Here is a 25,572-nt window from a genome sequence, read left to right on the forward strand (position 1 = left end):
GTACTAAAATTCAAAATCAGCTTCAAACTTCTGAATAGATTCAGGATCTAGCCACACAGAGCACAGTACAATGGTTTATTCTAGAAGTGACAAAGGTGTGACTAGTCCATTCATATCTGAAAAAAATGGCAGCTTCCTGGCTGTAAATAGATGAAATAAAGCTGTTCTGGCCACATCTGATATGTGCTCTTTTAACAGCTGGAAGTCCAGCCAGACTTCTAGATTGTTCACCTGCCCCACAAATGAAAAACTAAACCAACCAACCAGAGAGGGGCAAATTTGGATTCCTGCCAGCTAGCTGTCCCAAACAATATTTTCATTTTCTCTGGATCGAGTATTATTTTATATTTCTCTCTCTCTCTCTCTCACACACACACACAGCAGAAACACAATACTATGCCAAAGCAGCAATGAACTAAAATCAGACTTCTAAAGACTAACAAGTACCATCTTCTGTAAAATTAGACAAGAAAACTAGACTATATATTTGGCTCTGTAGATGGGAAACACACTCTGCTAAAACCCATTTGTAATTCTCTTCTGCCCTCTAAAGGCTGTTTCAAGATTTTCAACTTTGTAGTTTGGATGATTAAAAACAGGTGTATTACGTATATCTTTGGACTAGACATTATCAAAATAGCCACAAAAGGTTGATATTAATCTGAATAAGACAAAAGAGGTTTTTTTTGTTAATACTATAGATTTTTTACCTAACACATGCAGTGAAGCAGTCGTAGCTCAGAGTAAGGCTGTGGCCAGAACTCCATCTTTGGCATGAACTAGAATCCCCAAGTATTCCAGCACACAAAAATGTAAAACATAACCCAACAATTCCCCCCAAGCATAAATGATTAAGGTAAGTTTTCCACGTAATACTTAGTTTTGCTGTTAATTAACACAAACAAGGGCTTTAGTGTTACTTCCGGTTTTGCATGCTGTCAGGGTTCCCTCCCCACTCTGAACTCTAGGGTACAGATGTGGGGACCCGCATGAAAGACCCCCTAAGCTTATTTTTACCAGCTTAGGCTAAAAACTTTCCCAAGGCACAAATTTTGTCTTGTCCTTGAACAGTATGCTGCCACCACCAAGTGACTTAGACAAAGAACAGGGAAAGGACCACTTGGAGTTCCTATTTCCCCAAAATATCCCCCCAAGCCCTTACATCCCCTTTCCTGGGGAGGCTTGAAAATAAACAAGTTGAGCACAAATCAGCCTTGGATTTTTAAGACCCAAAAAACCCACTCAGATTCTTAAAAAAACAGAACTTTATTAGAAGAACAAAAAAAAGATAAGAGAACAACTCTGTAAGATCAGAATGGAAGATAATCTTACAGGCAGTCAGATTCAAAACATAGAGAATCCCTCTAGGCAAAACCTTAAATTACAAAAAGACACAAAACAGGAATACACATTTCCTCCAGCACAGCGAATTTCACAAGCCAAAACAAAGAAAACCTAATGCATTTTCTAGCTAGATTTCTTACTAACTGTAAAGGAGCTGGAGGGCTTGCATCCTTGATCTGTTCCCGGCAAAGGTATCGCACAGACAAAAGCCTTTCTCCCCCCTCCAAGATTTGAAAGTACCTTGATCCCTCATTGGTCATTTGGGTCAGGTGCCAGCCAGGTTACCTGAGTTAAACCCTTTACAGATAAAAGTACTTTGCCTCTGGTCAGGAGGGATTTTATAGCACTGTATGCAGAAAGGTGGTTACCCTTCCCTTTATATTTATGACACATGTGCATAACCCACAGGTCAAATTAAGAGGGAATGTAAGCAGGTGTCAAGTTAGGCCTACTTAAACTGATGTAGCCATTGAAGTAAGATGTGTTGAAATTGGCAATGTAATTTACAAACCAAAGAACTGGAAGAAGTCATGAGTTAAAGTAAGTGGCCATCTACTTTAATATAACCCTTCTTGCATCCTCTTGTTCGTTGCCTTGCTTGCTACACTCCTCTTCCAGCCCCTCAGCACATGCATTGCCACTAAATCAGACTTCACTTTACTGAAGGGACAGGAGGCGATATGTAAAATAGGATGCAAGTTAAAAAACTAGTAATGGAGCTACATCTGAAGTAAGTCTAAGGGGAGCTTCTGAGAGCCTAAGTTAGTGTAATGTACATATTTGTGGAGGGTGGGAGTTGGAGGGGAAGAACTGAAAGGTTTAAGATTCAACAGTTTCAGACTCTAAGACGCATATCTCAATTCATTACGCTGAGGCAGAGGAAGAGGAAAAAAGAGAAGGTTAATCACCTTGCAATAACTGAGATTTTTTGAGATGTGTGTCCCTGTGGGTGCTCCACTCCAGGTGACGGTGCGTCCTGGCGCCATTGATCGGAGATGTTTGGTAGCAGTGCCTAGTCGGGACACACACACCCAGCTGTTCTCGTGGCATCATTAGGGTCTATCTGCGTGTGCGCGTCCCGCAACCCCTCAGTTCCTTCTCTACCGTAGAGTCATCTGATTCATACTTCAAAGTAGAGGGGAGGAGGGTGGGTAGTGGAGCACCTCGAAAAACCTCAGTTACTGCAAGGTGAGTAACCTTCTATTCTTCTTCGAGTGCTGTCCCTGTGGGTGCTCCACTCCAGATGAATGTGAAGCAGTACCCACTATGGTTGCTGGGACTTTGGATTTGCGTCATTGATACCGGAAGACAGTACTGGATGTCCTACTATGGTGTCTGCTGTGGTGTCATAGAATCATAGAATATCAGGGTTGGAAGGGACCTCAGGAGGTCATCTAGTCCAACCCCCTGCTCAAAAGCAGGACCCATCCCCAATTAAATCATCCCAGCCAGGGCTTTGTCAAGCCTTACCTTAAAAACTTCTAAGGAAGGAGATTCCACCACCTCCCTAGGCAACGCATTCCAGTGTTTCACCACCCTCCTAGTGAAAAAGTTTTTCCTAATATCCAACCTAAACCTCCCCCACTGCAACTTGAGACCATTACTCCTTGTCCTGTCCTCTTCCACCACTGAGAATAGTCTAGAACCATCCTCTCTGGAACCACCTCTCAGGTAGTTGAAAGCAGCTATCAAATCCCCCCTCATTCTTCTCTTCTGCAGGCTAAACAATCCCAGTTCCCTCAGCCTCTCCTCATAACTCATGTGTTTCAGACCCCTAATCATTTTTGTTGCCCTTTGCTGGACTCTCTCCAATTTATCCACATCCTTCTTGTAGTGTGGGGCCCAAAACTGGACACAGTACTCCAGATGAGGCCTCACCAATGTCGAACAGAGGGGGACGATCACGTCCCGTGATCTGCTCGCTATGCCCCTACTTATACATCCCAAAATGCCATTGGCCTTCTTGGCAACAAGGACACACTGCTGGCTCATATCCAGCTTCTCGTCCACGGTCACCCCTAGGTCCTTTTCCGCAGAACTGCTGCCTAGCCATTCGGTCCCTAGTCTGTAGCTGTGCAGTGGGTTCTTCCGTCCTAAGTGCAGGACCCTGCACTTATCCTTATTGAACCTCATCAGATTTCTTTTGGCCCAATCCTCCAATTTGTCTAGGTCCCTCTGTATCCTGTCCCTGCCCTCCAGCGTATCTACCACTCCTCCCAGTTTAGTATCATCTGCAAATTTGCTGAGAGTGCAATCCACACCATCCTCCAGATCATTTATGAAGATATTGAACAAAACTGGCCCCAGGACCGACCCCTGGGGCACTCCACTTGACACCGGCTGCCAACTAGACATGGAGCCATTGATCACTACCCGTTGAGCCCGACAATCTAGCCAACTTTCTACCCACCTTATAGTGCATTCATCCAGCCCATACTACTTTAACTTGCTGACAAGAATACTGTGGGAGACCGTGTCAAAAGCTTTGCTAAAGTCAAGAAACAATACGTCCACTGCTTTCCCTTCATCCACAGAACCGGTAATCTCATCATAGAAGGCAATTAGATTAGTCAGGCATGACTTTCCCTTGGTGAATCCATGCTGACTGTTCCTGATCACTTTCCTCTCATGTAAGTGCTTCAGGATTGATTCTTTGAGGACCTGCTCCATGATTTTTCCGGGGACTGAAGTGAGGCTTACTGGCCTATAGTTCCCAGGATCCTCCTTCTTCCCTTTTTTAAAGATTGGCACTACATTAGCCTTTTTCCAGTCATCCGGGACTTCCCCCGTTCGCCACGAGTTTTCAAAGATAATGGCCAATGGCTCTGCAATCACAGCTGCCAGTTCCTTTAACACTCTCGGATGCAACTCATCCGGCCCCATGGACTTGTGCACGTCCAGTTTTTCTAAATAGTCCCTAACCACCTCTTTCTCCACAGAGGGCTGGCCATCTATTCCCCATGTTGTGATGCCCAGCAAAGCAGTCTGGGAGCTGACCTTGTTCGTGAAGACAGAGGCAAAAAAAGCATTGAGTACATTAGCTTTTTCCACATCCTCCGTCACTAGGTTGCCTCCCTCATTCATTAAGGGGCCCACACTTTCCTTGGCTTTCTTCTTGTTGCCAACATACCTGAAGTCCTGTGTGATAGCGTCATGTTTGGCAAACGTGTGGTCTGATGCCCATGTGGCCGCCTTGCATATGTCAGTAACAGTTAAGTTTTACAGGAATGCAACGGATATTGACATCGCTCTAGTAAAGTGTGTTCTGATGCCCTCGTGGGGTTGAGCATTCTGGGTCTGGTAGCAGGACCTAACACATTCAGATATCCACTTGGAGAGTCATTGCTTGGAAATAGCAGCACTCTTCGATTGCTCAGTAGTGGACACAAATAGTCTAGGGGGATTTACGGAATGCCTTAGTTCTGTCTAGATAAAAGGCAATTACACGTCTGACATCAAGAGTATGTAATGCCGCTTCTTGTGGGTTCTTATGAGGTTTGGGGTAGGATGCAAGTAAGTGTATTGGCTGATCGAGGTAGAAGGTAGAGGCTGCCTTGGGAAGGAATTTGGGGTAGGGTCACATCGTAATCTTGTCTTTAAAGAAAATCGTGTAGGGAGGGAAGGCCGTTAGTGTGCTTATTTCCACGACCCTTCTCACCAATGTTAGGGTGACCAAGAAAGCTACTTTCATGGACATGTGTAGTATGGAGGAGGTAGCCAGTTGTTCAAAGGGAGGTTTCATAAGACCCCGGAGAACTAGATTCAGATTCCAGGTAGCTGAATCTCAGGGTAAAGGTTTTGAAGGCCCGTGAGGAAGCATTTTATGGTGGGGTGGGTGAAAACTAAAAACCCATCCAGCATGTCATGGAAGGTATTAACTGCCGCAAGGTGTACTCTGATAGAGCTGAGCGATAGTCTCTTTTTTTTCAGTTGAAAGAGGTAGTCCAAGGTATCAGGGAAAAGCATGGTCTGGGTGGCAAGTTTCTGTGGGAGCACCATATGGAGAACTGTTTCCATTTTTGCAGGTAAGTCTTACGAGTGGATACTTGTCTACTGTGGAGGATGATGTGTTGGACCTGCTCCGAACAAGCTAGTTTGTGTGTTTGGAACCATGAAGGAACGACGCCATCAGATGGAGCTTCTGCAGTTGTGGATGGAGAATCTGACCATTGCCCTGGGAAAGCAGATCCAGACTCTTGGGAAGAGTTCTTGGAGGGCGGATGGACATGTGCAGCAGGTAAGGATACTATGTCTGTCTGGGCCAGGCTGGGGCAATAAGTATGACCCTGCCTTGTTCTCTTTGATCTTGCATAGGACTCTGTATCAGTGGGACTGGCAGAAAAGCGTACATAAGTGTTTTGTCCCACGGAATGAGGAACGCGTCTCCAAGGGACGCGGTCCCAAGTCCCGCTTTGGAGTGGAATAGATTGCATTTGTGCTTTTGTGTTGTGGCAAAACAGGTCTACGGACGGGGTGCCTCAGTAGGAGAAGAGCTGTCGTAGTAGCGTGGGATGCAATTCCCATTTGTGTTCTTGTGAGAAGTGTCTGCTGAGTGTGTTGGTGGTAGTGTTCTGACACCCAGGCAGGTAGGAAGCAGTAATCTCTATGGGACATTGTATGCACCAATTCCATAGTTGGATAGCTTCTGTGATAGGGAGTGCGACAGCGCCCCCCCATCTGTTGATGTAGAACTTACATACTATATTGTCTGTCAAGAGCTGAACAGATTTGTTCCTTATGATTGGGAGAAAGTGGAGGCAGGCATATCTGACTGCTCTGAGCTCTAGAAGATTTATGTGCAGACGTGTTTCTGATACGAACCATCAGCCCTGTGTTGTGAGAGCTCCTAGGTGCACTCCCCAGCATATCAGGGAAACGTCTGTCATGATCATGAGCACAGGGAATTTTGATGGAAGGGGACACCCGTGCACGTGTTTCCCGTTTTTGTCCACCATTGGAGGGAGGCGAATACCTTTGCTGGAGGAGTTAGCATCATGCGGTGGCTGTGCCTGCTGGGTTTGTATATGGAGCTGAGCCAACCCTGAAGGCATCTCATATGTAGTCTGGCATATTTGACCATGAAGGTGGTGGTTGCCATGTGACCAAGAAGCTGCAGGCATGTTTGTGCCTCTATTCTGCGGCAAATGGACAAGGAGTGTATAATGGCAAGGAATCCGGTGTGTGGGAGTGAGGCTCTGGTCAAAAGTTGAGTACAGATGAACCCCGATGAACTCGACTTGCTGTTGGTATCATGGTGGACTTTTGGAATTTTATTTGCAGGCCTAGACTGTGGAAGAGGGAGATGGTAAAACAAGTGGCCTCTAATGTCTCATCGTACGAACGGCCTTTGATAAGGCAGTCGTCCAGGTAGGGGAAAAGTATAATTCCAGGTCTGCATAGGTGGGCCACCATTACTCCAAGACTCTTGCAGAACGCTCTCAGTGCTGTGGAGAGTCCGAACGGTAGCACTCTCTATTGGAAGGGGTCATGCCCTACTGCGAATCGCAGAAAGCATCTGTGTGCTAGGTGAATAGATATATGAAAATAGGCATCCTGTAAGTCGAGGGCTGTGAACCAATCCCTTTGTTCCAGCGCATGTATTATTGTGCCTAATGTGACCATCTTGAATGTCTGTATGCGTACGAATTTGTTCAGTCTGCATAAGTCTAGTATAGATTGCCATCCTCCGGCTTTCTTCTGGGTCAGAAAATAGTGAGAGTAAAACCCTTTTCCCCGATGTTGCACTGATACAGGTTCCACTGCACCTACCTGTAGAAGATGAGTCACCTCTGCTCGAAGTCGGTGCTCGTGAGAGGGGTCCCTGAAGAGGGACGGGGAAGAGGGAAAGGTGGGTCGGCATGAAATGAAAGGGATGGAGTAGCTCAATTGTACTATTTCCAGGACCAGCGGTCCTGTGTGACCTGTTGCCAGACATGGTGGAAAAACTGGAGGCGGTGGCCAAATGGGCAAGTAAGCAGTGGTGCCAAGGGATGGTCGCGTAGACCCCTGACCAAGGCTTCAAAATTGTTTGTTTCCCAATGTGTGGGATGTAGTCGGTTGTGCACGGTTTTGTCTGCGCCGGGGAGGTCTGTTGTGGTTCCTCCCACTATCATACGGTCTCGACTGGGGCCGGTGATATTCTTGTGCATGGGGCCTCTGATAAGGCTGATACCATTGCCTCCTGGGGAAGCAGGGGTATATCCTCAGCTTGCGCAGAATGGCCCTAGAGAGTCTTTCATGGTGTGAACGACTTCATTATTTTTTGGAAAAAAAAAGTTTATCCTCATCAAAGGGAAGCTCCTCCACTTTGGTCTGCAGATCTTTAGGGATGCCAGATGCAGACAGCCAGGAAGATCAGCACATCACTACCACGGTGGCAGTAGTGCGGGCTGCTGTGTCCATGTCCAGGGATGCTTGTAGCGCCATCCTAGACACCAGCTGACCTTCGATGAGGACTGATTTAAAATCCGCTCTTCTGTCCTCTGGGATATGGGAGGTAAAGTCAAATAACTTCTTGTACTTGTCATAGTCGTAGCTTGCGAGGAGGGCGGAATAATTTGCAATTCTGAATTGCAGAGTGGAGGAGGTGTAAACCTTGTGGCCCAGGCAGTCAAGTCGTTTGAGGTCCTTATCTTGCAGAGTGGGCCGGTATTGTGGCTACTTTGTTCTGTGGGTCGCTGCATCCACCACAAGAGAGTTGTGCTGTGGGTGGGAAAATAAGAAATCTACGTCCTTAGCCGCTACATCATATTTCCATTCAGCCCTTTTACATATTGGTGGGATGGAGGCAGGGGTCTGCCATATAGCGTAAGTGGGTTCCAGGAGGGCCTCGTTTATGGATAGAGTGCAATCTTTGATGGAGCAGAGGGTTGGAGGATTTTCAGGAGTCTGTGTTGCGTCACCTGCACTTCCTCTAATGGAATGTCCTGGCTGATTGTCATCCCTTAAAAAGTTCCTGGAACTGCTTAAAATTGTCCACGTTCTGTGGTGGTGGTGGCATGAGAGCTTCATCTGCCGCTGACGGAGAGTTATGAGCAGATGATTCAGGGAAAGGTTCGTAGCCCACATCTTCAAGGGGGGGCTCAGGAGCTCTGGATGTAGATGGAGCTGGAGATAGAGGTGCAGAGCGGGTCTGCGGTCTGGTGGTCCGCAAGAAAGATTGCCGTCATGGGTAGACGAAGGGACCACTGAGGCCAGGAAATAGGATATGAAAAGTGGGGCCTCGCCCATGGTAGGTCAAAGTAGGGAAATTGGTGGGGAAAACTCTGCCTGCTGCGGCATGTCATTCTCACTGTCAGTGAGGGTGGCCAGGTCAGGTGGCGAGAGCGGCTGGTCAAAGAGTGAGCGCTCAGTGCCTAGGAGAGGGGAGTCAGGCTCTGGGGCCACGGAGATGTCAGCATGATTTAAGAATGGTTGCTGATCCTTGAGCTGCGATGCCACGGGTCTCGGAGCATCAGCAGATGTCCGCAACAATTTTTGCTTAGCCTCGGTGGGTGCCATCGGCCACCTATAGGTGCCCTGCGAGGATGGTGTGTCTGCAGCAGGGGTCATTGTCAGGCTTGGTGCCAACATTCTTAGTCAGCACCGGGATGGACAGCGCTGCTGGTACTGGGTCCATCTGTGGTGCCGGCAGGGCTGGTGCCGAGGAAAGCTGCCGGAGTTGGGGGGGGGGGGGGGGCGGGGGGCTCGAGTCCTGGTTTCTGCACCTCATGTGAGCCATGCCTACGGTGCTGGGGCATTCAGCTGTGCCGGTTTTTGGTGTGGTCAGCACTGGGGGAAAGTGATTTCACCAGAGACCTTTTTTGTTTCTGTAGGTCTCTGGGTGGAGAGGTTGGGGCTTCCTGCCTCTTCGCATGAGAGGGTGAAGCCAAGCTCCTGGTTGGTGCCGATCTGGCAGGGGAGTGTGAGGGAGAGGGTTTACTTGTGCCTGTCTCCGTTGGTGGCTGCAGAGATTTCTCCATAAAGAGCATTTTTAGCTGCAGGTCTCTAACTGCGAGCCCTGGTTTTCAGGCTAGTACAATGGACACACTTAGCAGGGACGTGTGTCTTGCCTAGACACTTCACACACAGTGAGTGTCCATCAGACCGCGGCACAGACTCATTGAAGGAGCCGCATTTTTTTAATCCAGGGGACTCCGGCATCATGAAGCTATGATTGCCTGAGGGGAAGTCTCAATGGGAGACAAATGTGAGAGAAAAAAAAGTGTTTGTTTTTTTTAAATCACAAACAAGGAGTAACTATTTTAAAGGGAGGGAAAGAACTGGGATACATCTAACTATTGCTACTTATTTCCTTCAGTGACCAGGGAAGAGGTTCAGCACAGCCTCAAGTTCAGTCTTCAGCCGAGGATGGTTGAGAAGGAACTGAGGGGGTGCAGGTCATGTGTGCACAGACAGACCCTAACGACGCCATGAGACAACAGCTGGGCGGGTGCGCCCTGACCAGGCACTGCTACTGCAGATCTCTGATCAACAGCGCCAGGTTGCACCGTCACGTGGAGTGGAGCACCCACAGGGACAGCCCTCAAAGAAGAAGTAATGTTTATCAATGGAATAGCTCTGCCAAGCTGTGGCCAACAATTATTGCAAATGGAATCCTTTGAACTCCTATACAAGTGTTAATTCATTGATATAACTGTATGCCCTTTTTGTGGAACCTCTCTCTATAATATAATTGTTTTCCAGGTTGGACATCACCTGACTTTCCCAGACGTCATTTCACAGCACCTACATTGCAACAGTATTTCCACGTAAACTAAATCAAGAGTGCAATGATCTCTCACCTACACACTTTACAGATGGAAACCTATAATCTTGAATGTCCCATTGATAGAGCCCTGCACAGATATAAAATTTTTATCCCCATCTGATCTGCAAACATGGTCTGTGGATATAAAGTGGATATCCATGGATTTGCAGGGCTCTAGCAACTGTGTTTGTTGAGTCCTGCTGTACCAGCACTGAGTACTCAATACAGTATAATTATCTTAGTTTCGATCCAGTGTTAGGGTGCTTGATGAAATGGTAATGTTGTGTATGTATGGTTTATTGTTCACTTTACGTCCTATTTTGGCACTGCCTAGGACAGTGGGGAAGCGAACACTTCATAGGAGTTTAGTATAGATCAAGACTCTGACCATATATCTGTCAGTGTCTCAGTCTTGCCTTTCTGCAGTTCCTGGAATTACAAAGAATTGGAGAAGTCTGTCTAATCAGAAGATGGAACAACCTGATTTTATTTTAGAACTTGTGTTGCCCTATCACTACATTTGGCTCCATTCGCATAAGATGGAAATAATACAAAAGCAATATCTCCATCAATGGTTTTATGCCAGATGCAACTGAACCAATTTACAAGAATCCAGAGCGCATTCTGCAACATATCCTAAAAAATATTTCTAAGCAAGCTTACAGAAGCAGGAGACAAGTCCTGCTTTTCAAATGCGGGGTGCAGGCAACAAGAATATTAGAAAGCACTGTCAGATTCATCTCCATCTATGTTTTATTGGAGACTTCTCCCCACTATACTCATTGCAATAAGTGGAGTGACTTCACTCCACTTTCATGCATGTGAAAAGTGCACATTGTGCAGGCTCAGGTAATCCCTTACCTCAAGACCACACACAAATACATTTGGGTACAATCCTGACATGAAGAGCCTATAGCTCTCAAGCCACAGAGTTACAGCTTCCAATTTTAGATTGATATGGAAATGGTGTAAAGTTCCAGAGACTGCTGCCCCAATAGATAAAAGTATGTTGTACTGGGGTGGTCACCCAGCTCCGGCCCTGAAGGGGTGAAAGCAGCCCTGGAGAGGGCTGTGGCGGGGAATAGCTGGGCTGATTGGGGGAAGCAGACACAGCTGGAACCACGCCTCAGTCAGGCCACAGCTGGCCCTTATAAGAGGGCTGTGGGCCAAAAGCTGGAGGAGTCTCTTTAGCTGAAGGGAGAAAAGGACCTGGCTGCCTGGGAGCTGAGCAGGGTACCTAGAGTGGAGCAGGACTGGGGAAAGGCCAGAGGAGATGGGGAGCTCCAACCTGGGAAATACCTAGGCTGCAGGCCTTGGTAAAGGCCCAGAAAGGTACTGAGGCTGCAGAGGGGCAGCCTGGGAATAGGCAGAGGCACCTGGTCCTAACTCTTTGCTGTTGATGAGTGGCCATTACAGACTGCAGTCTGCCCCAGGGAAAGGGGGCTGGATGACGATTGGCAGTAGCCACTGAGGCAAGGTGGGTTTAGAAGGTTGGGGGTTCCCCTGGGAGGGGAGACCCAGAGCGTGGGGGTACAGCTGGGGCAGAACCCCAAGGTAAAGGGCACCGGGAGCAACACAGGGCCAGCCGCAAGTGAGACACTGGCCTGCAGAGGGCGTGCCGTAAGCTGGAAAAGAGCTAATTACCAGACAACCAGGAGGCGGCACTGCCACCGGTGAGTTTTGTCTTGCTACACGTGTTAATATTTGTGAAAAGCCAACAAAGTGAGGAAACAGAGGGTGAAATCATTATCATCGGGTGAGATTATTATCATTATCTCACCCGATTGTACCCAAGTATTGCAGAGTTCTCATTGCTTATAGGATGTGTATCATATCCCACGTATTACATTCACACACCATAGGAAAGTAGTCTCAAGGTAGCCATCTTGACCAGTATAAATCAAACTTGAAAATTCAGAGGAACTGGGAGAAAAGGGAGGTAAAGACTAGGCCAATACAATATATGGACACTTCTCTACCACCCAGTCTGTTCACTACCACATTTCCCGCAGGGAAGAGCAGATGAATTGGAGGGCAACAAGTTGTTGTGATTCTTGTTAGTGCTAGTATGCTTCAGAGCTTTCAAATTTCACTCCTACCCTGGCAGCTCTGCACCTCCTCCCTTCCCTTATACCACTTTACTCTTAGCAATGGAGTGGAGTAAGGGTGGCAGGCAGGGAAACTACTAAGCTTTGAAGGGTGATTCAAAGGGTCTTGCTACTTTCAACTATAACTACTCCCTTTAGCTGGGGAGTGGAACACCATAAAGAGCATGTGGGAAAGAACAGGAGGAGGAGGAAAAAAAGCACTACAGGGAAGAGACAGGCTGAGGGGAACAAAGGAAAGGGGAAGAACAGGTGGTAGCAGGTGCGAAAAAACAGAGAATTAGAAAAAAAAACCAGCAAAGAAAAGAGAAGTCTATGAACATAGGAGAAATATTTTGTCATACTCCTCATCAAAAAAGGAAAAATTAGAAACCAACAACTGGCAATATCTCCAGGAGCAGCAGATGTTTTTCTGAGGATGGGCCTAAAACAGCGGTTCTCAAACTGTGGGTCGGGATCCATAGTGGGTCGGGACCCCATTTTAAGGAGTCACCAGGGCTGACTTAGGCTTGCTGGGGCCCAAGGCCAGAGCCAAAGCCTGAGCCCCACCGCCTAGGACCAAAGCTGAAGTTCAAGCTCCACCACCCAGGGCCAAGGCCCGAGGGCTTCAACCCTGGGTGGTGCGGCTCAGGTTACAGGCTCCCTGCTAGAGCTGAAGTCCTTGGGCTTCAGCTTTGGCCTCCCCACCCTGGGCGGTGGGGCTCGGGCTTTGGCTTTCACCCCTCGACCCGGGCAGTGGGGATCAGGCTTTGGTTCCCCCCTTTTAGGGTCATGTAAAAATTTTTGTTGTCAGAAGGGGGTCATGGTGCAATGAAGTTTGAGAATCCCTGACCTAAGAGATTTAAGAGATGATGCCTTTTTTCAGGAAGGCAGGGTCTCTAATAATAATGGACCCAATTCCCTTTGCAAGATTTTGCCAGCCAAGAGGGTCATGGATCCAAGTTACAGATTACAATACAACGTTATTATATGAACAGAACTAACAGCTTTGCTGATAGCTGTGAAGACAAGGGCTCTGCCCCATTTAGCGTATTGTAATCGAAACCAGTTGAAATTTAATTAGGGAAAATAAAATTTGTAACAAACAAACTCAAGTGTTTGTAGTTCAATACTGATGTTGTTTTATGCTTTCCTATTTTTTTTAAAGTACTTATTACATAAAACAATGAAAACTTTATCATCAAGATTAGTTGTTCTATTACGACTGCCTTAGTTTATTTTCCATGTGTTAAAACTACAAACAAAATAAATACACCTCAAAGCACATTTAAAACTGAACAAACCCTCCACCCTCTGCCTCTTGTGCTCTCATTTAGACAAACAATACTGGCGTTATGCTCTTAAATATTCCAGGTTATAGTTATCACCATGTATGCAAGGGCAATGGAGTATCTAATTTCAGTTTTAGCCATACAACAGAATTTTCTTTTTAAATACAGTTCCAAATTTACTGAACAAAATTAGCTTTTGCTCTGCACAATAAACAGAACAGTATCTTATTTATTACAACTAAGGAAGATATTTAAAAACTTTATTTTTTAAATTAAAATACACTAACCTATGAATAGGTGAAAAACTATTTCAGACATCAGTGCTGGGCCTACAATATATAATGGACAATGTGAGACTAAAACTGTCCACGTGGAACCCTACTGAAGCCAATCAAGCTTCGCCTGGGTGTAGCTGTCCACCTTCATGTTGTCCCTTGCAGGATTGGGACCTTAATTATATAAAAGGTTCAGCCATCTAATAATCTGACTGTAGTAAAAGAAACTGCCACACCGTAGCAAACAGTACTGGCAAAATACAAAATAAGTGATTTAATGTATTCTGAAAAAATTGATTAAAACCTTAATATATACAATCTTGATTGTGAGATCTTTTTAAAAATATACATTAGTAGGCCTAGTTTAGAGTTTAGCTACTTCTGACTGATGCCAAGCTGTTTTGATGCATCTTTTAAAAACAACTGCATTGATTTTCATCTTTTCCCTCCCCTGAAAAAAATAGAAAGAAAGCGAACAGAAGCCTAAGAAGTTCTCAATGCCCAATAATTCAATGGCTGAAGATCAACAAGCAGCAATACAAAAGTCATAGGATAGACTTTCCATTCCCAACTACCTTGCCATTTCTTCTTCACTCAAAATTTCTTATGTGAGCAAGTTAAATAATAAAAACAAGACATTTCTGAGTAGGTGGCAACAAAATGTTATTTATAAATTCTTTTTTATCTCCACTAGCTGGATTTTTCTCGTGTACAATTTTAGCTAAATTGCATCTAAACACCAGTTAGCACGTTACCCATTTTGTTTTTCCCCTACCTGGCATACATTTCAGGAGCTTTGCATTGCACATATGTCCTTTCCATATGTCTGTGAGAATATATTCCATCCGCTTTGCTCGCCAAAGGAAGTTAAACACCCTTAGGTAGTGGCTCATGCACTCTCGTGTAAATACCTGCAAATAAAATCAATATAACAGCTTAAAATAAAATTACCAGATTTACTATCTGTTCATTTGGTTTCTTTAAATCGTTCTATGCTATCCCAAACAATGTATACAGGTTTTACCAGCAGATTACAACAGGAAATAAACCCAAAGCTCTAGGGAAGTTACTCCCTCTGTGCAGGGAGCTCATCTGGCTCAGTCATCAACGGCCCAAGCAATAGGCAAAAACACCATTATAAAAGCTGAATCAGAAAACCATTAGAGTAAAAGGCTCCACTACACTAAAATAAAGTCAAAGTCTGGACTGGCACAGGAGGACTTCTCAAAACCAAGTGATCAGGCAAGTCTCCAGAATCTCTCTGTGCAACAACAGTCATAGGTTGGCGTACGGGTGAATAGGGGAAAAAAGATTTTCTACAACGTGCAGAAACTGCCTCAAGGCAGTTTACAGACTACGTCAAGTCAGCAATGATGTATCTAAGGCTGCCCAGGTGGGCTTTAGAGCACTAGAACAGAAACATCCCTTTTCAGACTCAGACAGCCCCAACAATGAAACAAGCCTTGAATAATGAGAGTTTCTTTACAATGGACTGTGTAACCTTCCCTAAGGTTGTCAATACAAATAAGACACTGATCCCTTTTAACCTGTTAGACTTTCTTAAGACCCCTAAAGAGAAAGCAAGAGCTGATCTGAATAAGGTAACTTCAGAACCTATTTTCGGACACACACAGAGCTCTTTCAGTGTATGAAGACACTTCTCTCTTACTTCATTGGGGTGGACAGGAGAGGGAGAGAAACTTGAGTCAAATGGAAAAGGGAACCCATCTTGGGAAGGACAACAGGAAAAAACAATGATTAAGCCTATCCCGATGATAAACCAGGAACATATCCCTGCATTAAAGAGCATAAGTTTCCCCATACACCCATCATCAGGCAGATAGCTGCCAGAAGATTAAAGGTGAGTCTCTCAGATGTTCCTAGGGACCGTGTCACATGGTGGCTGGCTCCTTAAGGGGAGAAGCACCTAACACCACCTATGACCAGCTTAATTCACTTCCCAGGTAAGAAGAATGAAGATTCTGTGACAGGTGGATCAGGTGACCAATCAAGCCTCTAATTAGGAAGAAGAATGTGGGAGAGGAAGAAGCTCAAGTGGGAGCCTCTAACAAACCATCTAAGATAGATGGGAAGGCTAAACAGGACAGAAGCATGGGAGCCTGGCTTGAGGAAACAGCTTCAGGTGAGTGCTGCAGAGAGACAGAATGGCTCCTTCACAGAATAAAGGGACTGTTTGGATGATAACCCAGCTCCAGGAAGGAGAGCTGGGGGGAAAGAAAGACTGAACTGTGACCATTCTCCAGGAAGGAGGGCTGAGGCCTCTTGGTTCCCAGACACTGGACTTCATTATGAAGCACCTACTCTTCCTAACCCAGCCAAAAAAAAAAAACAACACCACACCAACATGTGGGAGTGGGGTGTGTGGCCCATGAACCCCTCAATGCCAACTGGCAAGAGGGTAACAAGAATATCCTGATTCTGTTATGTACACTCTGGGTCACCAAAGAATGTCACATGGGTTCTTAAATGAAAGCCAGGATCACATGGGTTCATAGAATCATAGAATATCAGGGTTGGAAGGGACCTCAGGCAGTCATCTAGTCCAAGCCCCTGCTCAAAGCAGGGCCAATCCCCAATTAAATCTTCCCAGCCAGGGCTTTGCCAAGACTGACCTTAAAAACCTCTAAGGAAGGAGATTCCACCACCTCCCTAGATACCCATTCCAGTGCTTCAACCACCCTCCCAGTGAAAAAGGTTTTCCTAATACCCAATCTAAACCTCCCCCACTGCACCTTGAGACCATTACGCCTTGTTCTGTCATCTGCTACCACTGAGAACAATCTAGATCCATCCTCTTTGGAACCCCCTTTCAGTAGTTGAAAGCAGCTACCAAATCCCTCCATTCTTCTCTTCTGCAGACTAAAGAATCCCAGTTCCCTCAGCCTCTCCTCATAAAACGTGCTCCAGCCCCTTAATTTTTGTTGTCCTCCGCTGGACTCTTTCCAATTTTTCCAAATCCTTCTTGTAGTGCGGGGCCCAAAACTGGACACACTACTCCAGATGAGGCTTCACCTATGCCGACTAGAGGGGAATGACCACATCCCTCGATCTGCTGGCAATGCCCCTACTTATACAGCCTAAAATGCCATTAGCCTTCTTGGCAACAAGGGCACACTCTTGACTCCTATCCAGCTTCTTGTCCTCTGTAACCCCTAGATCCTTTTCTGCAGAACTACTGCCTAGCCACTCTGTCCCTAGTCTGTAACCGTGCATGGGATTCTTCAGTCCAAAGTGCAGGAGTCTGCACTTGTCCTTGTTGAACCTCATCAGATTTCTTTTGGCCCAATCCTCTAATTTGTCTAGGTCCCTCTGTAACCTATTCCTACCCTCCAGGATATTTCCCACTCCGCCCAGGTTAGTGTCATCTGCAAACTTGCTGAGGGTGCAATCCACGCCGTCCTCCAGATCATTAATGAAGATATTGAACAAAACCGGCCCCAGGACCAACCCTTGGGGCACTCTGCTTGATACCGGCTGCCAACTAGACATGGAGCCATTGATCGCTACCAGTTGAGACTGATCTAGCCAGCCTTCTATCCACCTTATAGTCCATTCATCCAGCCCATACTTCTTTGACTTGCTGGCAAGAATACTGTGGGAGACCATATCAAAAGCTTTGCTAAAGTCAAGGAATAACACATCCACTGCTTTCCCCTCATCCACACAGCCAGTTATCTCGTCATAGAAGGCAATTAGTTTAGTCAGGCATGTTGCTAATATTGTTTTGAAATATATGTACAGATGCTATGTAAGGGGTTACGTATGTATACTGAAAATATGTTTTAATGTATGTATTAATGTACAGTTCACAAAAGGATTTTCTGACAGAGAAGCCACCACCTCTGTTGGCATGTAAATTAAGCATTGTCAGATACCACAATGGAGATTCATTTACATATGAATCAACAGAGGGGCAAGCACACCAGAGAATAAGCCACAGAGGGTTATCCTGACTGAGTACAAACAATGAACTTTGGGGGAAATATAAGGAGAAGGCAAGGAACACACCCCTTTATCCTGCACCTAAGGAAAGTAATTGGGCAGTGTGATTATATTCATGAAAGTGGGATTAAAACAGCCTTGATTAAAACACTACAAAGGACATTTGGGGTGAGATAACAGGCTAACCTAAGGAAGGTTATGTTTAGCCTCTAGAAAGCTTGTTATGATTTTGTTTTGAATGTAACCTTTTTGGATCCACTAACCCTACTCACCATCTCTTCAACCTTTGATAGCAAAACTTATTTATAGTGAAAACGATACTACAGCTTAATGGTGTGGTATTATACAAGCTGCTAATCCTGAGCTGAATCAAATAGGCTGGTGTGTATGTTGTTCCCTTGTGGGCAGCAGGCCCAGTATTTCTGTGAGTGTTCAATGGAGAAGGGGCTGGACACTACAAGGGAATGCTTCAAAGGAACTCAGACTGGGCTACACCTGTTAACCTGCAAGCCAAAGGAAGGCATAGCCCAGAGGAGACTGCTTAGGTGGCTAACAGGCTGATGATGTCAGTAAAGCACAAGTAAGGCACAAGCAGGTTTCCCTCACACTGGAGCCCCACAGGGGGATGGTAACAAGGTGATGCAAAGTCCTGGGTATCTTGAGAACTGTCACAGGAGGAATCACCAAAAGAAAAAAGTAATAGACAAAAAAAATTGAGACCCAGATTTCAGAAATGCACATGCTCAAACGTTGTATGTCTATTTACCACAAATGAATGTGCAATCCTGGTAATTATGCATATGCCATTTGGAAAATCTGGGCCCAAAACCCCAAGTCCAGCTCTCTTGCTTTGTTCTGTCCACCTGCTGGAGACAGGAAAACAATTAAGCAGGATTGGACAGATATCCTCTTTATAGGAAGAGATATGTCCTAAGAACTTTGCTCCCTCCCATCTCCATCTTCTGGTATTACGATCCGTATCAACTATCTGCGTTGGTCTATGGACTCTAGAGTGCTAAACTATTCTTTTTGCTTAATCTCAATGGTTTTATCTGCAGATGCTAGAGGAGAATCAATCTCTCGCTCTCTCTCACCCACACGCTCCTGTAAGTTAAAATATAGTTGAACTGTAGTCCATTAAGAATAGAAGCCTTATGTATACAGAGATCTGAAGCACTAGCAGAGATATTTTCCAATGCGTTCGTGAGCTACACACAGTGCTTCTCTAGAGCATTTTCCTCTTGTTAACTGAAACAGCAACTGCAAAGCTTTCCAAGTACTAACAAAACATTTCAGACGGCAGAAATGTAGCATTTTCATTTATCCAGAGTATACCTACACTGGACATGCCTACACCTTATGTATTTTTATTTTTACATTTTCAACAGTGAAGAGGCGTCTATAACACACTTTAAGACATACATGAACAAAGATCAACATTACTATATTGTTATATTCTTGACTTGATTAGGAATAAGAAATATAAATGCATTAAATGTTATATAGGTTTCTATACATGAGATTTACAGATTACTGTATGATAGCAAGTTACATCACTTCAAAAGTTTCCAATATTTCTATGGATGCTCTTGCCATTTTCAATTTATAGCAGGACCACAAAGCTCCATTTTAGTTACGGTTCCATCACTATTCCCATTATAAACACTTGGGCTCTGTCAGACCAGAAAGCACTTCTTGTTCTTGGGAGGTTTTGAGCACCTTTCAATTCCCAATAAGATAACTGGGAGTTGAGAATGCCCAGCACTCTCCTAGAAGTGCTCAGTAATTGGACCTTTTACTATGCATATGGAGTTTTAATATTCCTCTTCACATGTGACCTTCCAGGTCTCCCAAACAAAGGCTTGCTGGCTGCCTTCCCTGTAATTTAAAAATGAAGTGACATTTTGTTCAAAGAGCTCAGTAAAAAACAACCTCAGGATCTACTGAGACTTTAATCCTTCATAAAACGATGCTAATTTTTCTACACTGGTTCCTAAAAATATCACTTTGCTTGAGAACATGAGGTGATACTATCAGCAGTGACACACAGCCCTTCACCAAACCTAGTTTCTAGTGGTCAGCTGTACACCTCAAACCCCTCATACCTGATTTTCCTCCTCTACTCAATGAACTACTCTGGAATAGCAAGAGTTGCAGATATGGGGACTACAGTGCATTTGTGGAGAAGCCTGCATACTGGTTGATGCATGGGGGATAGACAGCAGTGAATACAATCAAAAGTATCTGAGCCACCCAGAAAAAAATTCCAGGGAAAGAGACCAAATTTCTGTGTATGTTAAAAGAAACTCACAGGAATCTTTCAGAGTAACAGCCGTGTTAGTCTGTATTCGCAAAAAGAAAAGGAGTACTTGTGGCACCTTCGAAACTAACCAATTTATTTGAGCATAAGCTTTCGTGAGCTCACTAATCTAGAGTTTTTACTGTGGATGAAGTAGCAGGGGCTGGTAGGAATAAGAACTTTTTTTTTATGTCCTGTTTAAATCAATTACCTGTATAACGTTAGGTACATTCTATGTGTTTAATTACTTGCTCAGTTGTCTACCTCCCTGTAACTACCGCTTTGAAAGGTAAAAAATTATGTAAACAAAAAATTATCATGAACCATAAAAGTGAAAAAAACTGATTCAATAATAATAGAGACACTTTCTGTGTAAGTCATTTCACCACAATTGAGGTTTACACCATGTTTCCCCAAATGGTAATGTCAAATGGTCAAAATTAGCTTAAGGGAGGTGGTTTGAAGTATAAAGTTTATATGGATGAGTAATTAGCAAAAGAAGAATCTGCCCCAAAGTATGGGGAATGTGAGAATGGATGTACAAATTAGAGGCCCAGAGAGGTATTTCTCTCCTTTCTCTAACTATACATCTATGTAAAATACCTTCTGCTGGTCACTGAGACCTTGTTTAAAAGAAAAAAAGAAAAAGAAAAAAGCACTGAAATTCTTTACATATGGTAAAAGCATTTTGAACAATAGTGTAACTATTTTCTCATCAGTTTTAATGAATACTACATATCAAATTTAACTAGTATAAATAGATTTCCCTAAATATATTTTACAGTTTCTTGCAAATTATCCCAAATTAGTTGCTACAGTCTAGAAATAACATCAGAAAATGAACAATCCATTTATTAAGTACTTGCTAAAATTTTGCTGGAACAAATGTATTATTTATTTTAAGTAATGAATGTTTTAACTGTAGCATTTTAGCACTCATTAATAATTTAGAGAAACAGATTCTGGTTGAACTGTTAATACAATCGGTGCATCTGACATGCCAAATCTCTTTAATCATCCATTTCTAGAGTAAAAAGGCTATTTTAATAACAAAGCAGTTAGCAATCTAAGTGGATATCTGAGAAATCTACACAAACTACAATATAAAGCCTTACCGTTGCAATTGGCCCATCCACATGATAGTCTAGACTGAAGACATCCCATCCAGTATCACCAGGAGACACCTATATGAAAAAAAATGCTACATTTAGTCACGTACCAAAGTCTGCACACTGCTGAAATCTTTACTGTTCCCCCAAGAAATATGAAAAAGCAGTTACGTTTGCCAAAAATGGCTTTATCAATATTATATTGCTAATTTTCACAAAGAAATACTATAACAACTTTGTTTCGTTGGTTTAATAACATGTAGATTAGACATCTTTTGAGGCTAAGCACCACATTCCCTCACTAAACTCCCATAATTTACAGAAGTCTCTCTGATGCAAGGCTGACCGAGAAAATATTCACTGTTCATTTTCTTCATAATTCCGTACCACCAGTGTCACAAAGACCCTGCCTCCGATTCTCAGAGTGGCAACTGAAGAAGCTAATTTCAGCCCCCTGATTCTGGACTACGAGCCCCTGTATAAATTATAGCAGGACTCTCCCTACTCTCTCTCTCATACTGCTCGTGTAAGGGACCTTATATCAGCAGAGGTTCAAATTTAGCAGAGATAATCTTATACTTTTGGGGGTTGGCGGTGGGGAGAGGAGGGAACAGTTGGTTTAGAAGGAGGCTGTGTGTCATCCACCAGCTTTCCACCAAAGATTCACTCTAATATTGGGTGCGGAAAGGCAAGTCTCTGCTGGGAATCTCCAGCCAGGATAAGGCCAGTTTGTGCTGTGTGAGCAATACAAAGTGACCTTAGTGGGCAGAAGAATGTGACTCAACATGAATAGAAACTAGAAGTTCACCTGATGCTGATCCAAGAGCTAATTTTAGATATTTATACCCAGAAAATAACTTTCATGTCAGGAGCTGAAATGACCCAGAGTACCTCCAGAAGTCTAACATCCAACCGTTTGAGGATCTCAGGATTATCAAACTGTGCATTAGTTGCCCTGACAGCTGTTTCAAGGATTCCTGTCAGATTATGCTGATACAAAGTGGTAGCTGGTCGGGCAAGCTCTGGCCTAGAGGTTACAAAAATAAAGTCATTATATACAGTTTATGATATTGTATAGTAGTTACTTTGCAGTATGGTAGCAATTGCAGTGAGTCTGTACAACACTTAAACATTTGTCTCCAAATTGTATTTTCAAAATTAAGGACAACTGCCTACATTCACTACATGAACGACAGAGAAATGAAGCATTAAATAACATTGAGAGATTTTAAGTAATTTGCCTATCTGTGTATATAACAAACATCAGTGCTAGTACTAGATTCATTACCATTTAATGCAAGTAATTACTTTAAAAATTGTATTAGTATCTAACACAAAACTATAATTTTAGTCACATTTACAATCAGAATGAACTATTGTTTATTTGTAGTGCCTTAATATGGCAGCTACAACCAGAAAGCCACTAATTTTAGTTAGTGGTTATGAGAGACTTGTACATACTAATCTGAAGTGCTTAGACTGGCTGATGAAAGTATCTAAAGCCTATAATCCTCAGTTTAATGGGAACTTTTTAAAGTTCTACATCAAGAGGTTGTTTTTCCCCACTAATTATGCGTTTAAGGCATTATTGATTCTATACATGATCCCCAGTTTTTCTGCTGCACATCATTTGCTTTCTTAAAAAGTACAGACACATTATCAATAAAAAATGTTGGCCAAAGTTGTTTTTGATGTTTATCAAGTTAATGGAAGCTTTTTAATATACAATCTGTTTTGTAGAAAAGGAGAGCTGCTTAATGGTTTTTTTAATTCTTGCACATGAAATTTCAGCAACATGACCACGAAATAAAATAAGATGCTATGCAAGTATGCTTCTTACAAACTCAGCTGGGCACTTATGCCTGCAGTTGAGGGTGCCAAACGTTAAAGATGTGAGCTGTCAGTTGAAGCTGTAATCATAAATCTTACCAACATACTCTAAACATTTTGGAAAAAAAAGGAAGAAAAAGAACGAACGAACGCAATACACTTAAAAGGATGTAGAAATGTTGTATTTATAGCCCTGCTCATGAGTGGTGTTTTAAAAGTACTAGAAAGTGAGACAGAATTTAGAAATCACAGAGCACGGGCACTGGAAATGCAGGCAGCCCAGAGCACATCAGGAGGGAGAGGGTAACAGTAGTTCAGCTTTTAAAGATCTTGAAATTCTTTTGTACTTACTACTTACAGGAAAAAACAAATTTCAACTACTATTAAAAGGTCAAAAAAATCCAGTCTAATATTTTGTTGAATCTAAGGATGTCTATAATAATAAAATATTAGCTGCATTAACATATTTTCTTTTTAGAAAATGATCTGTTGTACATTTGCAAATATTCAAAATGCAGTATAATTGTACTGCATGTCGTCTTACTTAAGCAAGTCCATTAAGTGTCTTATAAAATCTCCTTGACCGAGAAGTAAGTAGCGCCTCATAGCCTGCATGTGCTCCAGTAAATTGTATTTTTTATTGAGAACATCCAGCAAGTACTTGCTGGTCTCAAAGTAAGCTGCATCGATTTTTCCCTGAAATGCATTTTCCAAATCTGTGAACAAGTCAGCAGCTGCAAAAACAAAAACAGAAAATACAAGGTTATTAACATACGTATTTAAGAAAAACACTGAAGATGAAAAAAATTATACAAATGTAGAGGTATTACCACTTCCACAGATTCTAATTCTCTATTTCTGAACTGACCTATCCATGAAAAATAGAGAAATGTCTGGAGTAGCCCGTACATCAGTGTCAATCAACATTAGGCAAAGATCATCAATATTGACCTTCAAATTAAGAACTCATACTATTTCATAATTTTTACAGAAAATATCTGTCTACTTTCGCCATCTGCTGTGATACTGTGGTAGCCAGGATCACACACTGTTCTGTAACCATCCAATAGAACATACAAACAGGATGTGTATGCAAAAGGGGACAAGACAAAATGTGCTGCGATGGCTAAAACAAGTCTTTAAAAGTTGAGAGAGTTGTGGGTTAATAATATAAATTAAATTTTCAAGAGTTAAATTGTAATCCCGACATTCTACTTAGAGCTGAAAACACTTGTCAGACCAAAGAAATTGTATAAAGGGACAGAAGTTAGAAACAGTGGCAGAAATGTAACAGTGAGATTTAAATGCAGGGGAAGAGGCAAGCAACCAAGAAATGATATACTTGGGGGAAATAGCTGAAATATATACATACCAGGAGGGAGAAACCTAGGAAGCACCAATGTTGCAAGAGACTTAAGTGTGAGTGGAAAGTAAATTCAGTATTACCAATCATGAGCGTGCAAAAGCAAGTGTCAGGCTAAAAAAGTCATGAGATTGACTAAGAAGTTGTGAGATTTTTAGAAAATAATAAATGTATGTTCGTTTATATGCCTTCTATTGATTGAATCTATAGAATTCACATTCCAGCTTCTCTCTACAACCATGGAGGCTATAAAATTACTTTTTTTTTTTTAAATAAAGAAAGCTGAGATTCTCATGTAATCACATGAATCCAGGAGTTGGCGCTTTAAGCAAAAACACCAAATATCACAGGACTCACAATACAAGTTACAAGAGCTGGCAGCATCAAAATTAAATGTGGGTTTTCAGTGGCAGGGGCAGAGATGGAAAAAGGAGTGACCAATACACATATGCTTCAAAACTGCAAGGGAATCACATCAATGAATAAGGAGGCAATAGTCCATCTCTACATGACTATGGTACAAGTGCACCTGGAATATTGTATTTATAACCTTCACATCATGTTACCATTGACATTGATGAAATTCAGTGAGAAAAACAACAAAAGTTACCAGGAAACTAGATTACATTTACAAAGAAAGATTAATAAATATGCATAACTAGGTAAATGAAAAAATGTGTGTGTGGTGGAGCTATAAGCAGCCTACAGATATTTTAAAAATAAATGGATATAAGGGACTCAAACTAGAAGAAACTGAACAAAACTAAGAAATTGTATAAAGGGACAGAAGTTAGAAACAGTGGCAGAAATGTAAGAAAGGGAACACTGACAAAATATGAAAAATTTCTTAAGAGTGAAATATGTTAGAATGAGATTCTCCAATGGGAAAGGGTTGTTCCATTTAAAGTTTAAGTGGACAAAAAACACAAGAAAGTGAATTGTAGGGAATAATCCTGCATTGTCCGATGGATGGCGTTAGTGATCTGGTAGTTTTCCATCATCTCCAACGTTAGTCAATTTGGAGGTAAAAAGGTAATAAAGGGAAGAAAGTATTACCTGAAATATGCATTTAAATAAATGGTGTTATTTTACACTTTTGTGCAAATACAACAATGCCATCATCTCAGGCATTGGCACCCTGACAGCAGGATTGTCTGGCTATGTAGACTCCCTCCTCAGGCCCTACGCTACCAGCATTCCTAGCTATCTTCAAGACACCACTGACTTCCTGAGGAAACTACAATCCATCTGTGATCTTCCGGAA

The 25,572-nt window shown here is 43.1% G+C and overlaps 1 protein-coding gene across 4 annotated transcripts in view; it reads right to left on the minus strand.

Moving 5' to 3' along the window:
* TUBGCP3 (tubulin gamma complex component 3) overlaps positions 1 to 25,572 on the minus strand; it is a 152,498-nt gene that overhangs the window by 45,179 nt on the left and 81,747 nt on the right. For 3 of the 4 annotated variants that reach the window (XM_073350050.2, XM_073350040.2, XM_073350021.2), the window contains exons 14-17: positions 23,490 to 23,679; positions 21,962 to 22,142; positions 21,122 to 21,190; positions 14,520 to 14,655 (exon numbers count right to left, since the gene is read on the minus strand). In XM_073350050.2, the coding sequence (XP_073206151.1) occupies positions 14,520 to 14,655; positions 21,122 to 21,190; positions 21,962 to 22,142; positions 23,490 to 23,679 (576 nt within the window). The remainder of the gene's footprint in view (positions 1 to 14,519; positions 14,656 to 21,121; positions 21,191 to 21,961; positions 22,143 to 23,489; positions 23,680 to 25,572) is intronic. The other variant, XM_073350029.2, reaches the window with a different exon arrangement.

The sequence above is a fragment of the Lepidochelys kempii genome, chromosome 1, assembly GCF_965140285.1.
Source record: "Lepidochelys kempii isolate rLepKem1 chromosome 1, rLepKem1.hap1, whole genome shotgun sequence".
Lineage (NCBI taxonomy): Eukaryota > Metazoa > Chordata > Testudines > Cheloniidae > Lepidochelys > Lepidochelys kempii.